Source organism: Macaca mulatta, chromosome 14, assembly GCF_049350105.2.
Source record: "Macaca mulatta isolate MMU2019108-1 chromosome 14, T2T-MMU8v2.0, whole genome shotgun sequence".
Taxonomy (NCBI): Eukaryota; Metazoa; Chordata; class Mammalia; order Primates; family Cercopithecidae; genus Macaca; species Macaca mulatta.
In genome coordinates this window covers 123,550,085-123,567,928 of record NC_133419.1, presented here as the reverse complement: position 1 = coordinate 123,567,928, position 17,844 = coordinate 123,550,085, and the positions used below count along the sequence as shown (strand labels likewise).

Genomic DNA, 17,844 nt, shown 5'->3' with positions numbered 1-17,844 from the left:
GTTGGCAGATTGTACATGCTAAAAAAGTATTAGGTACATAGTAATGCATATTTCTAAAAACTGAACTTGGTGGAAATTCAGGTCCAAAATAGAAATTCATAGCAACTATATGTTGCTTGTCCACACAGAGAAACAAGGACAACCTCCTTCCATCGACAAATAAACAGTACTGGTCCTGGTGTTGAAGGATGGGAGATTCAGACCTGGCTACCCTCCCATTACTCTCAGTAGGACTGATGGACTTCTGAGTCATGTAGCCTTTCTCTTCACCTCCATTTCCTCTTCTGAAAAACTGGCAGTTGAATGTGATAAACTCTTTCCAAGCTCTAAATTCTTTTAAGATATTCTAATACAAATGGAATATTTAAAAATTTTTACCCTGTCCCTTTAAATACGAATGTCTCTATATGCATTCTTTTTCTCTTCCAGATGAAGTTAGAATTTAAGGCCATTTCGGAAACAATTAATGAAGGTTATTCATTCTACCTCATATTTCTAGAAATGTCTTCCTGCACCCAGAAGGGGCCTCTTCTCTTACAAATACATTGTAGGAGCATTTTGGCCTGTGATTTTCCTGAGTCTAATGCCTCATATATTACATTTTCCAAATCTCACTGAAACATGATTCACCAGTTTTCTGTTTATCTTCAGATACTTGTTACTTTGCAGACTCTCAATTCTAACTGCTTACAGTTTTAAGAGAAGGTTTCGTATAGGCACCTTTTACGCTACATTCCAGTACATGTAAAATATATACAACATAGGAGTAAATTTCCAAAGCAGTCCTTACAATACACGTATAAACAGATTTGCCCCAAATTGATGTTCAAAATATCCACTTCTGAATATGCCTATCTAAAAATGTAATGTCCATCTAATATAAGGAAGAAAGTAAAAAAATTAAACCCTCCAGTAATTATTTTAAGACTGGGAATTCTTGCAATATTAAAAAAGGTTAAAAAACTAAAAAATATTTATTGACATTTGTATTCAGTAGTAAACTATGGAATGCTTTTGTCTTATCTATTTGTGTGTGTGTGTGAAAACACACATTTGACAATATTTTAAGATATCTGTGATGGTAAGATGGCCAGCAAATTTATGTACTTGGAGTAAGGAGCTTTGATAAAGTGTGTCTCTCAGAGGTGCCTGCATCAGGTGTTTCTGGACTTGTTGGAGGGTTTCTAACTAACGTCTTGATGCTCTCCTAGAACAACATTAGGATTTGTTCCATCTGAGCAGGCACAACCAGATGTACCTTCATTTTTTTCAACTTTATTTCTTTACTTATTTGTGTTTCATTCAATTGTCACTTTATTGCAAGATGGTAAAATTAATTACAAATTTAAACTATAACCTGGTAATCTTTAGTCAGGCACCAAGATTTAATAAAGGCAAACCGCTTATTCAAAAGCGATCATAGGGCCAGGCGTAGTAGCTAACGCCTGTAATCCCAGCACTTTGGAAGGCCAAGGTGGGTGGATCACCTGAGATCAGGAGCTCGAGACCAGCCTGATCAACATGGCGAAACCCTGTCTCTACCAAAAGTATAAAAATTAGCCAGACGTGGTAGTGCACGCCTGCAATCCCAGCTATTCAGGAGGCTGAGACAGGAGAATCGCTTGAATCCAGGAGGCAGAGTTTGCAGTGAGCCGAGATTGTGCCACTGCACTCCAGCCTGGGCGACAGAGCGGGAGTCCGTCTAAAAACAACAACAACAACAACAACAAAAAACAATAAAAAAAGTGATCATGGAACAACTCAAATGCCCAGTAAGAAGGATGGGAAACATCTGACTGGCCAACAGATTGAGTTCTCTCAGTATAGTGAACAAATGTTTCATTTTTAGGAGATAGAAACTATCTACTTCAGTAGAGGGCAATAGAGAAAGATTTCGCCACATAGACTACTTTCCATTAGTCAGTCAACTGTTTCTGGCTGTCTCAATTGGGATAGATACATTTACATAACTGGCTGTGCATGAACCTTCTTTGCCAACAGCTTTAGGTCCCAAATGCACTTGGCAATTGTCTCCTTTTCCTGCTGTGCAGAGATGCTCTGCACCACGTGCTTCTCCACCCAATTTATCACGCGCTCTTGTTCCTTTCAACGCATCATGTTCTGCACAGATATATGATAGTCCAGGTGATTCTTTACTTCCTTATACACTCTATGCAGTCATTCCCAGTAAGTAACCTTCAAAGCCATAGCAATGTTATTCCTCTGCACATCAAAAAGGTAATGGCGCTTCTGAACCAGTGAGCACTGCGACTTCTCCAAATCAATTGCATCCTGGATTTGTTTGATGGAAGCCTGCTTCACCTCTTCTAGTTTGGGCAGTGTCTTGCTCATTGAGTTTATAAGCAGATTCTCCAATAGAGGCACCATATTTTTAAATTACAGAAAGTAACCCTACTATTGATATAGTAGAGAAGGTCTCTGTGGTAATCATGTATATTTCTTTGGATAAAGCATACAAGATAAGCCCATTTTAGGGCACATAGTGTCCTGTTACACTGCTTTTAGGATAAGGAAATTGGAAGAATTCCTCAGGGATCAGCCCCAAATGAACTTTTCCTTTATAGGAAAAGGAAGGAAGAGGGGGTAGAGGGGCAAGGAGTCGCTGCCCTGTGTGAAAGGTCCTTGTCGCCTGCAATACCCCTGGACCTAGGAAAACTGCATTCTACAGAGAGGGGGCCACTGTGGCAGTGGCAGAAAGTGCCACCCAGGACAGCATGGTCGGCGAAGACACAGGCAGCCAGCTGTCTTCACATCCCTGAGACCCCGACCAGAGAATGTGTCAGGGCAGGAAACTTTTGTTGCTGTTGTTGAGACAGAGTCTTGATCTGTTGCCCAGGCTGGAGTGGAGTGGCACAATCTCGGCTCACTGTGACCTCTGCCTCCTGGGTTCAAGCGATTCTCGTGCCTCAGCCTTCTGAGTACCTGGGACTATAGACATGCACCACCACGCCTAGCTAATTTTTGTATTTTTAGTAGAGATGGGGTTTCACCATGTTGCCCAGGCTGGTCTCAAACTCCTGGCCTCAAGCAATTCACCTGCCTCAGCTTCTCAAAGTGCTGGGATTACAGGCGTGAGCCACCGGGCCCGGCCTCAACTTTATTTATATATATATATATATATATATATATAAGCCCTTTGCCAAACTTGGAGATTTTAGTAACATTTTGAAATGTTATCACAAAATTTACGGATGACTGAGTTCATTTTAGGAGAAACTGAAGTGTTTACACTTGTTTTTCTTACTAGGAAGGTAAGAGAGAAACACAGCTACATTTATTTCTGGGTAACTTTAAGGTTTCCATTACGCTAAGGAATGGGGTAGAGATTAAGAAATCAAAAGATCAATATAAAACCAAAAGCTTTATTCTCTAGTTATTATTCAGCTCCAATTCTAACTGATTTGAAAATAAATAATTAAAAAAATTTTCTTCCTAGAAAGTAAAATATGGCACCATAATCCAATTGGGCCTCATATTTTAAATCCTGCAGAAAGCAAGCATGGACTGCAGATAGATGATAATAATAAGCCATTACTCTCAACGCAGAGAAGGTGGGTGGCATTTCTTTTCTCCGCATCCATTCCTGGACCAATTTTGGTCTCCTTCCTATCAAATGTTGTCTATACGATGTGAAGGATTTTGAAAGCAGCCACAGCCTGTTTTTCCCTTTCGTGTCTGTTCTGTAGTATTTCCAGCAGTGAGATTTCAGGTAAACTTTCTTCTTTCCCAGCATAGGTTGGGTTTTTTTGTTCCTTTGATGCTTGATGAGTCAGATTTGATGGTTTGGGTTTGGGGATGGTCTTAGCGTATTCCAAAGCCTAAACGCATAAAGATGAAATTTTATTTGAAATGCCAAGTGAGCCTGGATTCCTTAAATAAAATCTAGGAAATGTTTGTTCATAATATAAATGGAGAAAAATCACTATAACTTACTAAGACATTGGTGGAAATGGAGATCAAATAATGCAATATAACACACAGTTTAAACAAAATATATTAGCCCCAAAACAATATATTGTGGAAAAAAAGGAGTTGAAGAATAATACATACAGTTGTGTTCTTTGGATGCTTTTGTCATAAAACTGAGTTTCCTTCAAGTGTTCCTTCTTATGTGTTTGGTCTACTTAGTTTCTGGAAGTCTTAGTAAAACCAAACTTCTATTAAGGAGATATTAATAGACCTTTCTATCCAAAGAAGACTTGTTACAGCTTGAGACCAAAGACATCACTGTAGTTTACATACACTTGAGCTCCCATCATTATACCAGATATTCTTGTTCCTAGGATCTAGAAAGTATTTGAGGTTGAATTTTTTTCCTTTCTATAGCAATCTAGATGCTGAAAAACACAGTCTTTTTCTCAGTGATGTCAGTTATGAAAGGCATTACAATAAAAATGAGATCACTAAATAGGATTTCTAAACCTGCCTTTATAACAGTTTTGCATTTTAGTAAGAGATTGTTGATAGCTGAAATACAAATGGATTGTACGCTTTCAGTCCTGCAAGAGGGGGAAAAAACCTCTAAAATGTAGAAAGGAAAAGTCTAGACTTCTCAGTGCATGTAGGTGAAGGTTACAGATATTTCTAATTATAGGTTTGTTGCCTTGAAACACTTCATGAAAAAATAAGGGATTAGAGAAAAAAGAAAAAGTAGCACCACAGAAACTCAATCAAGTGGATTGAGGTCTTCAAGGTCTGAGGAAGAAAGGCAATAAATAGAAAATACGATGGTCTGTGAAAGAGAACATGAAGTACAAATTCCTGCAGGCACCAAAGGATCTCTTGTTCCTCGTGCAAAGGGTCCCGTGTCCTTACAGGGACTGGAGAGATCAATTGAGGCAGAGACTTGTACTGCAAAGCTCTGTGTACATATTTCATTCACATCATGACTGATGGTTGATGCCATCTGAGAGGGAGAACATTCTGTATTCCAGAAATCATTTTTCTTCAATAGAGGAACTTATATACTACAATCCTTACGGAAAGTGTAGGGGAATGAAGTTGAGAGAAACAATGATTATGTGTCTTTTCTTTGACATATAAGCAGCAAGAAGACAACAACTGCCTTAAAGTTTATTTAATGATACAAAATAAAATTGATGATGAAGCTTGCTCATTTAAGAAATCACATGATTATTTAATTTTTATGTGTGACAAATTTAAAATACTGTTCTTGGAAGAAAAGACGTGGAGACAATCACTTCAGGAAAAATAAAGGTTAACTTTACAGCATCGTGTGTGTGCGTGTGTGTGTGCGCGTGTGTGTGTGTGTGTGACTATTGCATTGCTATTTGTGAATGATGGGTAGCTACAGGAATGGAAGTAGTTAAACCATCTCCTGTGTTCCAAAAAACATGGGCAGGTTTTTCTTAAGTTACAAGAAAACAGGTTGGGTGTGTTGGCTCTGCCTGTAATCCCAGCACTTTGGGCTTAGTTGGGAGGATAGCTTGAGCCCAGGAGTTTATGACCATCCTGGGCAAGACAGCAAGACCCTGTTGCTAATCAAAAAAAAAAAAAAAAAAAAAAAAAAAAAAAAGAGCAGTAATAAAAGTTTCCTTTTAATTCTGATTGAAAATATAAATGCCTTGTTGAGAATTTCTTACCTTCTGCCGAGGGATAGCAGATTTATTTTGAGCTTTTTCTGTTTGTGGTTTTGATAGAACGGATAGTGTCTTCATGTTGTACTCCTTGACTTGTTTTGCATATTCCTTTTGGTGTATTAATTTTTGCGTCTGTTCAGAGAAACAAAGTTATGATGAATCCAGGTGCTGCTACTCCTCTCTGCTCTCTATTTAAAGCGATGCCCTGGTTTTGGTATACTGGGCATATCTTATCAGCTGTAGAGGAGAAATGGGATCACCTAGAGTAAGGTGGTAGCAGTGAAACGGTTAAGTTAATTGTTTCTCCTTGAAATAGTCTCTCTGTGAGGAGGCACCTCACTGCAATAACACGCCCAGTATGCCCTTAACAGGGGCTAAATCACATTCAGAACCTTCTTTGTTGCATTTACCCAATTTATTTTCATTTTTGCTTCCAACTTTGAACTATACTCTCTTTTTATGCCTTGAGTGCAACTGCAGTTAAAACACATTAAATGAAGATCTCCTTTCACTAGAGGAAAGAGAATAAAGTGGATGCACTTTTCAGGGGTTGGGAAACTCTTCCTCTAAGTGTCTTCTCTGTAGCCACTCTTCACGATTATCAAGATAACTCTAGTGGGAAAGACCAACGACCACGTAACATACACATTTATTTTCATGTGCACGGGTCCCACTGTGCCATGCAGGCCTTCAAAACTAACCAAAAGACAGATACATATAACAACATGGGCTACATATTTTTATTTTAAGGCAAGAGGCATGTCCGGGTCTCTATACCAATGTTATTTCGGAAGGGTCTCTATTCAGAGTGAGACATTTGAATTAAGGCTTAATTCTGGGGGGGCATCTTCATAAAGTTTCCTAACAGACAGATGGGCTGAGTCAGGTCTGGAAACACTGTATGTGCATCTCACTCACTTTGTCTCTGATGGACTCAAAGTCAGGTCCGAGGCCTCCAAGCTTCACGTCTCTTTTCTGATAACCTTTCAGCTTGGTGTTCTAAAAATACAACCACAGAAACAGTTTGTTTTAAGGACTTGTGTGTCCCCCTACTCCTACCACTCCGAAAGGTGTCATAGCCACATCAAGTAAGAAGGAAAATAATGAAAGCCTGTGTGCACTGTCAGAGAATGGCTGCATTTCCAGACAATTCTTCCATTTTAGTGGTAGTTATTGGTAATAGTCTCTTTGGTAATTTGTAGCTGGTTAGCTAACATATTTTCACTTTTCCACTTCTGCAATAAAGAAACTTGAAATTCTGAAATTACAAATAAAAGTTTTCAAGCTAGTGATGTCCTGTTTTCTTATGAATGTTTTTTATTTTAATTTTTTTGGAGATACCTGATTTTGCTATGTTGCCCAGGCTGGTCTTGAACTCCTGGGCTTGAACTCCTGAGCTTAAGTGATCCTCCCACCTCAGCCTCTTGAGTCGCTGGGATTACAGATGTTAGCCACTTCACCTGGCCCTTGCTATTAACGTTTTTAACACAACATATATGTTATTACTTTGCCACTGCTCCTATTACCATTTTGTCCAGTCTTAGACAGTTTGCTGAGCCAAATAACTTCCCTGGAAGAAAGCATCGAAACGCATCAGATAAACACAGTGCTTCAAAAAGAGAATACCCTGTCCAGTGATGTCACAGCATTATCTGTTGGAGACACTCCAGAAGAGAAGAAGGTACCAACCTTTCAAGTTTTGCTATTGATTATTGGGGGAAAAAGAGAATTTTAAGGGAAAAACAATTATAATCCATTTATAATATTCAAAAGAAAAGTAAGCATTTGAGAGTCTTGGCAAGACTCACTAAGAAACTCATTTTGTTCAGTCAGTGTGATTTCAGATATGTTGAAGGGCACACAGAATTTAATATGACAACTCTTATTAGTATTGCCTATTTAAAAGGATGGACAGCAAGAAAGTGAGACAACTGACTGATTAGATCATGGCACCTGAGCACAATAATAGGCAGGAAAAAACCCTAATATTCTACTGCCTGTCTATCCCCTGATAGATTAAGATATCCCCCAAACCACTGCTTTCAAAATTAAAACTGAAGTTTAGGCTGGGCATGGTGACTCATGCCTGTAATACCAGCACTTTGGGAGGCTGAAGTGAGCAGATCACCTGAGGTTAGAAGTTCGAGACCAGCCTGGCCAGGGTGAAACCCTGTCCCTACTAAAAATACAAAAATTAGGCAGGTGTGGTGGCAGGCACCTGTAATCCCAGCTACTTGGGGGGCTGAGGCAGGAGAATCGCTTGAACCTGGGAGGCGGAGGTTGCAGTGAGCCGAGATCGCACCACTGCACTCCAGCCTGGGTTGACAGAGCGAGACTCTGTTTTAAGGAAAAACAAAAAACAAAAAACACAAAAAAACCACAAAAAATCCCCTGAAGTTTAGACTCGCTACTTCCCCTTACAGGGAACTCACATCCTTTTGAAATTTCAGTTTGTTAATTAATTTGGCTTCCTTTTTGGGAAGGATGGGAAAGACAATATAAAAGAGGTGGTTGGATGACAGTAGTTTATTAAGGCACATGTAAGTTACTGCTTAAAATGGAGAAAAATCCACCACATTGAAGAAGCAGCTGTCGTGTACCTAACTGGATGTTAGTCCCTGTCTATACGTTAATGACAAAGCACAGAATTTTTATCAATTTTGAAATCTCCTGTTAATTATTCCATTTTAAAAATTTTATCTATTTATTTAGTTTGAGGCCAGGTTATGAGACTGTCTAATTTTTGTACTTTTGGTAGAGACGGGGTTTCACCACGTTGGCCAAGCTGGTTTCAAACTCCTGGCCTCAAGTGATCCAGCCACCTCGGCCTCCCAAAGTGCTGAGATTACAGGTCTGAGCCACCGCGACCAGCTGCGCTCCTGTTAATTATTAAGTCCTAAGATATACATCTAACTTGCCCTTTTCTAAGACAAAACTTAGCAGAGATAGTCCAGAGACTTAATATAGGACATTTTCTCATATTAGATATAATTATTGCATATAACTCTCCAATCTTAAAAATGAACTTGTATAAACACACTGTATCAACCATGTCCTGCTCACTGTGGTCTACTGAGTACCCAGAGTCATTCCAATTCACTTCTCCACTGCCACTTCCCACTGTCGATGTTCAAAAGACAAACATTCTCCAGCACTGACTCCTCAGCACTGAGCTCTTGCCCATGAAGTCTAAGCAAAAGTTCGTTGGGTACAGTGTATATTTTGGAAAGCTTTAAGGCTGTGGTAGCCCCTTCCCCTTCCTTTTTTCTTGGCTCAAATAAGGATGTGATTCCTGGAGCTGGAGCTGCAGCAGCAATTTTGTAGCCAGGGAAAAAAGAGAATCACAATACTGGTTCTGATGTTCTGAGCTGTGGAACCACCAGTGCTAGCAATCACCTACTTGTGGATTAATTTGTATGTAAGAAGAATGAACTCATATTTCAGAAATCACTGTAAATGGTAATTGTGTTACTTGCCCACTGAAGGCAATATTCCTAACATCTCAGCACTTTCATGTTGCATTAATAATTTAAAAGGGCCAAAATGATGCACTATATGGGCAACACTTCTACACTGCAAGGATTCCAAGTTCTGTAAATAGAATTTGCCCCATTAGAATGTTAAACATTTATAGTCAATACTCTAATTCTAATTCTAAAAAGTGAAACAATATTCTTAAGGAAGGCTTTGGACTAAAATCATAAAAAAATTAGTAACATTAAAGTATGCAGAAGACACATTGTTCATTGAAGGGTATTTCAAAGTCATACATCTCCTTTCAGAAAACAGAAGTCACCACTCAGCACAACCACGAGAGCTGCTGCCTGTCCATTATATCTGTCTGTTCATACTTTTATACAATTGTCCATTCACTATGAATTCTTATTTTTTTCATTTCATTTCTTTTTTCTTTCTTTTTTTTTTTTGAGATGGAGTGTCACTCTGTCATCCAGGCTAGAGTACAATGGTGCGATCTTGGCTCACTGCAACCTCCACCTCCCGGTTTCCAGCGATTCTTCTGCCTCAGCCTCCCAAGTAGCTGGGATTACAGGCGCCCGCCACCATGTCTGGCTAATTTTTGTATTTTTAGTAGAGGCAGTGTTTCACCATGTTGGCCAGGCTGGTCTCAAACTCCTGACCTCAGGTGATCCACCAGCCTGGGCCTCCCAAAGTACTGGGATTACAGGGGTGTGCCACCACATCCAGCCCAAATTCTTATTTTTTCTAAGTATTTTAGTACTACAGTACATTTTTCTGTCAGTATATATATTTTTTAATGTGAGTTTTATGCATAACATTCTATCATCTAGTTTTGTTGGACTGTTTATTCCTCTAAATGTGGAACATTTAAGCTGTCCTAGGTTAAGCATTGTTTTTCTGGGATACTTTGATTATTTCTTTGAGATAAGTTAATAGCAGTAGAATTATTGAAATAAAATGAATATGTTTAAGGCCATCAATTAATTAGCAATGGAGCCATAAGATCGCTCTTTTCATCCAAACCTTGATTATACTGGGTATTATCACATTTTAAAACCTTTACCAATTTTCAGTGGGTGAATGAATTCAGACAACGTACATTTCACAAATGAAAATTTGTTCTTTCTCTTACATATGCCATCTGTATGGTTGTTTTGCAGTCACTGAATTACTATCTATTTGCCAAAGTAAACCAATAATTAAAAGGAAGGAAAAAACGCCTGCTCATGTCCAAGTCGTAAATCCAATTTGTCCAAAGGTGATGAGAAAGAAATGATCAGTGCTCACAAATCACATCCTAAGTCTGAAGCAGCTTAACTTCTAATCATTCCACTGACTTACAAAAGACACATTGTGAAGCATGAATAATTGCCCAGTGCTCTCCAGCCACAGTTCTTACTATCACCTACAATAAACATGTTGGCTATCACAGAAAAACAGAGCCAGGGTCTAGTACTACACCTCGATATGAAGGGCCAGAGTGTGGCCCAAAGGGTGATCTCCAAGTGCTGCTGATCCCTTTACAAGATGGATGAAGTGCTTATAGCAAAGGGACTTTTCTCAAGGGATGGTGATGGCTCCTAAAGGAGTTTGTTCTGGGTGACTGGCAATGAAAAATCTTGGATTTACTTAAGGTTGGCGCAAGTAATCTTGATTTGTTCTCAGAGGTGCAATTTTGTTTGATCTCTCTCCATCAAAAGTCTTTTTAGCAGCTTATAGAGATATAATTCACATACCACAAAATTTACCCACTTGAAGTTGTACAATACAATGGTTTTCAGTATATTCACCAAGTTGTGTAAACATCACCACATTCCAATGTTAGAACATTTTCATCACCCTGAAAAGAAATCCTGTCCCCATTAGCAGTCACTCCCTTTGCCCCCTCCACCTCCAGCCCTAGGCAACCACTAATCTACTTTCTGGCTCCTCAAAAGTCTTTTATAGTAAAAATAATCCCCCAGAATTCACTTTGATTTATCTCTCCATGGCTGTTACAAGACTAAAAGGTCATAGTAGCACAATATTAAAAAAAAAAAAAAAAGTAAATCAACAATGATAGTCTTGTTAGGTCTCCAAACACAACGGGAACAAATTGGAAAATGCAGGCATGCTCTCAACCAATCCCTGATGAGATTTGCTGCTGGTCTTTGCATAAGACGTACACGAGCTGGCATCGACCGAGTCTGGCACCATCTGAGGATTGTTAAGGCCAGACCAGCCCCTCTGCACTGGTGTTCACACTTGATCGCTTTAGTGGACGATGGCATAGGACTTTCCTGATGCAAGGTTTGTACCAGGAATTAACCACAGTTCTTCTCAAGACAGCAGAGTTTTTAGTTGCAAACTTGGGACACAGTGTGCCCTGATTGGCAATGACATTGACTGTTCCTGTCAGGACCTGTTTCAGCTCTGAAAGGTGGTTCCCTGCTGGGGGGCCACTGCAGAGCTATTCTCCAGAAAATTCCTCAGATGTGTAAGTGTGAGAAAGTTACTGAAAAACACGACAAAAAACAATGCCTCAAATACTGTGGAACAGCAAGTGAAGGAAATTTGCTCTGCAGTTGCTAAACTTAATCCAAATAAACCCCTTCTTAGAAGCAGTCAAGCAGCAATGCCCAAATTGTCTGTGACACCAACACATGAGTTAATTACTTCAGCTCAGCAGAGTTAGCTATCAGCAAACTCCTGAAGCAGTCATTTCGTGGTGGGTTGCGACAGATATTTTTATGCCGTTTGTCATCCGTTGATCCCTGACTGCCTGATGTCTAGATTTCATGGCATGGACAATGCCTGGCATTCAGAACTCAGTTACAACAGAACTGTCAGGAGAAGAGGAAAGGTGCTTGGGCCTATTATCTTTACAAATCCTCAAAGTTTTAATGTGATTCAGGGCAATTCCCTTGGAAACCAAAAGATTTGATGTGACCAGCAAATGGCCATGACCTGGATAATGATCCCCTCTGTCTGGTGCCTCGACTACCTGCTGTCCTATACAAATAGCTCATTTCTAAGTCATTTTAGCTTCTGGAATATCTTAAAGGACAAAGAGCACTTCTGTGAATTTGTCAGATGTAAGCTGAAGGTGCTGGATTGAGAAAATGGATATATAGATTGTAACATTCCTGATAGAAAGCAGGAAGGGGGATGTTCCCAGTTGGAAAGATGGCTGGGAAGGCAGCAACTGCAAATTTTCCTTCCTCTCCCCTGACCTCCCAAGCGCTTAGATTTCTGGTGACACACACTGTCGTCGGAGAACTTTCCTCTATTTTTCTCAGTGAAACATAAATTCAATCAACTAAAAGAAGGGGAAAGGGAAAGGAAACTAACATTTAGTTGATGTCTCTTCTTTGCTAGGGACTAAGCTATGGTTTTAATACATTATTTCACTTAATATCACACCAAATCTACAAAAAGAAAGAATAATTCTGCAGATGAAGAAAAGAGGGCTCAGGTGCATTAATAACTCGTCCAAGTCATAAGAGATATTGGGAACAGAGATGAGAACCTAGGAATGAATGGGTCCATGGCTTCCTCTAAATCTTGCCGAGTGAGAATTGAGTTCAAAAGCTTGCATTTTCAGCAACAACCCATCATTGGCAAGAACCCTAACCTAGAAGATTCCCTTGTGAGCTAGTGTGTTTGAGCTAAATTTAGGCCCTGGTAATCTATATGTACTGCAGTGAACAGGCTGTCCTCACCTCGAAAATGTGTTCTGAATACATGTCCCTACAGAAATAATATGGATGATGTGCAGCTTCCTAGTCAAGTCTTCAAAACCTACTTTAGTCACAAAACTCTTGAAAACAGTACTAATACCTGACAGCCTAACTACCATGTAATGATGTTTCTGTGGAAAAAGAAGTTACCCGTGATTAAAAAAACACATTTGTGGCTGGGCGCAGTGGCTCACACCTATAATTCCAGCAATTTGGGAGGCCAAGGCAGGTGGATCATCTGAGGTCAGGAGTTCGAGACCAGCCTGGCCAACATGGTGAAACCCCATCTCTACTAAAAATACAAAAATCAGCCGGATGTGGTGGCACGTGCCTGTAATCTCAGCTACTCAGGAGGCTGAAGCAGGAGAATCACTTGAACTCAGGAGGTGGAGGTGGCAGTGAGCTGAGATCGCTTCACTGCATTCCAGCCTGGGCGACGAAACGAGATTCTATATCAAAAAAAGAAAAGAAACAAGAAACACCTTTCTCCTTATTTACAGCAGAACCAGGGATTCTCCCAGCTCCAAGTCACTAGTTGTGGATTCCACAATGTGGGCATGGATAGGGTCCTGTCCCCAGTAGAGGGGAAGACATGAGCGGGTGAAGTTGGAATGAGGAGTTCAAAGAGCCCCCAGGAGCGGGTATGTGAGGGAGCTGGGGTAAGAACTCCAGGGTTGTGAGCTGAAGACCCGCGGTACACAGACGGGCTCAAGATGGGAGCTGCAGGATTGGGCTGGGGTCATATCTCAGCCCCAAGACATCCTCCTTTTCTTCTCGTTAGTACCTCTCGCTGCCTGTTCCAGGCCAGCTTCCCCTTCTCTTTGAGGCCACCCCTTATCTTTTTCTCTAAAGACTCCACTTGAGGATCCACAGACTTCCTAATCCCGTCACTTTCTGGGATGTCTTACATCTGTCCTGCACACCATAGCCAGAGCTGCCTTTCTAAAATACAAATCCAACCATGTTTAAAAGTCCTCCATGATCCCCCCTGGCCTACAGAATAAAGTACTTCTTTGAATGGAAAATGAGATCCTCTAAGACCTGGCCCCTATCCACCACTCCGCTCCCATCTTTCAACACTCCTTGCCTCCCAGGTTTAGTCACAAGAACCTGAAATGCTCTCATCCCCAGCATGCACCATGTTACAGCTTCAGCACCTCTGTTTGTGCTGGTACTCCCGCCTGAATTGCTCTTGCAGTCTGTTTTTTTTTTTTTTTTTTTTTTTTTGAGATGGAGTCTCGCTCTGTTACCCAGGCTGGAGTGCAGTGGCGCGATCTTGGCTCACTGCAAGCTCCACCTCCCGGGTTCAAGCAATTCTCCTGCCTCATCCTCCCGAGTAGCTGGGACTACAGGCGCCTGCCACCACGCCCGGTTAGTTTTTGTATTTTTAGTAGGGATGGGGTTTCACCATATTGGTAAGGCTGGTCTCGAACTCCTGACCTTGTGATCCACCTGCCTCAGCCTCCCAAAGTGCTGGGATTACAGGTGTGAGCCACTGCGCCCCGTCTGCTCTTGCAGTCTTCTTTGCCAATTCTTCACCACCCTCTAAGACTTAGTTCTGAATTATCTTCTGACGCTTTGCCTGACCCCCGGGTCAGGATATCAGTTTTCCTTTATGTTCCTCTGTGCTCCCCATGCGTGCCTACATTATTATTACCACTTTTATTATTAATTAATATCATTATTTGTTTTTTGCTTGCAACATTATACTGCAACATAATAAGCATTTACATGTCTGCCTTCCCAAGTTCCATGCAACTGGAAGCTTCTTCTGAGGAAGGGTCATGGCTCATCTTTACATCCCAGCACCTTACAAGTTCCTAGTAGAAATCATTATTATTATTATTATTATTGAGACAGAGTTTCACTCTTGTTACCCAGACTGGAGTGAAATGCTGCAATCTCGGCTCACTGCAACCTCCATCTCCCAGGTTCAAGTGATTCTCCTGCCTCAGCCTCCCCAGTAGCTGAGATTACAGGCGCCCACTACCATGCCTGGCTAATTTTTGTATTTTAGTAGAGATGGAGTTTCACCATGTTGTCCAAGCTGGTCTTGAACTCCTGACCTCAGGTGATCCACCCACCTCGGCCTCCCAAAGTGCTGGGATTACAGGCGTTAGCCACCGCGCCCAGACTAGAAATTATTTAATAACAAACTGAATTCAACTTAGAAATCATTTGCTTAATTCCTCTCAAGTTGTCTAGAATGGAGGCCCTTCTGGACTGAGGCACTCATTTCCCCAGATGCTGGGAGTGCTGTCCGCTGATGGCTCACAGCTGAGTTCCTCCCTAAAAACTGCCTCAGTCACGCGGAGCTGCTGTGCCCAAAGTCACCACCCTTCCCCAGGGGCAGTCACTATCCAATGGCAGGTCGGTATGGGAGAACAAAAGCCTGGGCCCCTTGCCTTTGAAGGGCCATCCCAACTTTAGAACCCTCAGAACCGTGGCCAAGGCTACTGCTGTGTCTGCATCACAGCCCATCTCTGCCCAGCCCCGCTTCCCTCACTCCCTTAAAGGGGAGGTTCCCAAGGTTGCTCCACTATAGACCTCCTGCATGCAAATCTCCATTTCAGTCTGTTCCCTGAAAACCCAACTCACCACAGGCTTATTGCTTTCAACCAGGCCTTTCCCCGTTGCCTGTAAAACATAATGCATTTTCTAGCTTTTTCCTTATTATTTGACACTGGAAGCAAGTGACCTTTCCTGAGGGCTTTTTATTGCCAGTGACAGAAGAGAAATACACAGGACATAAAGAGCCTCCTTCCTACGCTCCTTCATTTCTTACTGAAAACATTCTACTTTGGGCCTCCCATTTTACTTGTTAAATCATGTAGGCCCTAAGAGAAAAGATTTAAGTGCACCAAGATGCTAGTAATGGTGAATTGATTTGAGACAAAGAACTCAGTAAAGGTCAGCTAACGTTTGAGAGGAAAGTTCAATCACTGGCCAGCCCACGTATTTTACTGCAGAAGTTGGGGTAAGATTAGGGCCAAGATGAGTTCTCATGGTGGCGGATGGTGGGAAAAATGCAATGGCAACAAGCGCTTTCACTCACTCAACCCCACTTTCTCTGCTTTTTAAGATATGAGAATGAGCTGGGAAGAAATGATTTAATAACCATGAAGACTCAGGTTAGCATGGGGCTTGGGGTGGAGTATGGAAGCTTTTCTGAGGAAGGGATGTTTCAGCTGGGGATGAAAGGAGGAGTTTTGCCACTCTGCAAGTGGAGACCTCTCGCCAAGATGACTTGAACAGGAGGGAGAAATGGGCATCCCTGGCAGCAACAACTTCTAGAAAGAAGGGGAGGGAAACCCCAGGGAGTAGCAGGGGCAGGAGTAAGAAACTCCTTAGGACTCTGGGCCAGCCAGTGTGGCAGCAACTCAGTAATGACCATCCCTGTTCCAGGGCTATAATTAAATAAAGGTCCATCTGTATTCTCAAAATTGAAGGGTTACTTGGTAAAATGGTGCTTTTATTACCTTACTGCTGCTTCTTTTCTTATGCTTTTTTCCCTTTTCCAGTTGAAACAGATAGCCTTCAGAATTGCTACGGCTAATATTCACTTGGTTTCTTTGGCTTCTCTCTGAACTGAGTTGGGATTCACTTTCTACCCTTGACAGTATAGGTGGAAGCGTGACGCTGGATAAGGCCCCTTCACTGGGCTGCACGTCGGTCAGCTGCACCAAGGCTTGCTGATGCTGCTCCATTATCTGGGTGAGCCATGAATCTGGAGAAGCTCTAACGGGCTGGCTGTCAGAAGAAGAATGGAATTTCCTTAATGAAAAAAAAAAGCACAAATCTATTAATAAAATCTGGATACATAAGACCTCTAGCATAAAAGTCTTTCTGAACCATTAACTTGATGAATTTATCACTCCCAAATCAAATTAATGGCATTTAGCTTAATCTTTTCATGACTACATTAATTTCTTACTTACCTTAAACTCCTCCTCTTTTTCCTTTAGGATGGTCTACATTTCATTTAGAACTTTTGTTTAGTGCATTCAGAATAGAAAAACACCATTTTGAAAACTCAAAGACCTTCCCACTGCAAAATACCTAGAAATGTTGCATTACATTAAACATCCTTTAAATACATAGTTGAATTGGTAACATAAATAGAAATCTCCGAAGACCAAAATGAACAAAAGGAATAAAAACCAAAGCAGATTTTAGATTAGCTGAAGTTATAGCTTTCTTTACAAGAGTTTTGGGTCTACAGGCGTGAGTTTTAATAGTTAACGCTGGTATAGGATATGCAAGATCTTGGTGCTGTGTGAGGCAGGGAATCAGAACTAAGATCGTTGTAAGAAGACTATAACTTGAGGTGCTACATCCTCATCCTCAGTTAAAAGCCACATTAATTAAAAACCCATTCACCAGCCGTGAGAAACAATAAGCAAGTCTGTCTGTCTTGGTCTCTGGGCTCTGAATAGAAAAACAGAACAAACCCCACTCCCCACAAAAACCCAACAGCAACAACAAGCTCTTGTGAGTATCTATAGGACAATATTTGGATTTCAAATTTACCTTACCCACACAATCATGGAAATCCAACACGAAGAAACTAACATAAAAATGATCTTGGATGAGGGATACTTCTGTAGTATCTGGCAGAAGCAAATATAAAACTTCTCTGGATAAATACACTCCCACCCAAGCCTGCCTAGGTTTCCACAGGAAAGGTGGCTAAATGTGAGTTCACAATCCAAGGTCCTTGCCCAGAAGAGGAAATAATCTGTCAAGTATGAGAGTCAGCAGACACACATGCACACACATCCAAATAGCAATAGTAGACTTCCAAGAACTTCACATAGAGAGATCCTAGATAACATTCATAAGGTTGTTTAAGATGAGTAAAGACACGAAAAAAGAAGTTAAGAACCCAAGAGACATATTTTAAAATCCTGTATTTTGGAAAAAGAACAGAGAGGTTCAATCAGAACCAAATAGAAATTCTGGACATGGAAAATATCATCATTGAAATTTAAAACTCAATGGATACATTAAAAAGCACATCTTGG

The 17,844-nt window shown here is 40.9% G+C and overlaps 1 protein-coding gene and 1 pseudogene across 5 annotated transcripts in view; both read right to left on the bottom strand.

The window, feature by feature from the left end:
- Positions 1 to 1,827: 1,827 nt before the first annotated feature.
- Positions 1,828 to 2,887, bottom strand: LOC100425430 (ATP synthase peripheral stalk subunit b, mitochondrial pseudogene; annotated as a pseudogene).
- Positions 2,888 to 3,363: 476 nt separating this feature from the next.
- JHY (junctional cadherin complex regulator) overlaps positions 3,364 to 17,844 on the bottom strand; it is a 70,747-nt gene continuing 56,266 nt past the window's right edge. For 3 of the 5 annotated variants that reach the window (XM_077964542.1, XM_077964543.1, XM_015115978.3), the window contains 4 exons: positions 16,300 to 16,594; positions 6,540 to 6,620; positions 5,625 to 5,753; positions 3,364 to 3,839 (listed from right to left, as the gene is read on the bottom strand). In XM_077964542.1, the coding sequence (XP_077820668.1) occupies positions 3,642 to 3,839; positions 5,625 to 5,753; positions 6,540 to 6,620; positions 16,300 to 16,594 (703 nt within the window). In that variant the 3' untranslated portion in view covers positions 3,364 to 3,641. The remainder of the gene's footprint in view (positions 3,840 to 5,624; positions 5,754 to 6,539; positions 6,621 to 16,299; positions 16,595 to 17,844) is intronic. The other 2 variants (XM_077964545.1, XM_077964546.1) reach the window with 1 other exon arrangement.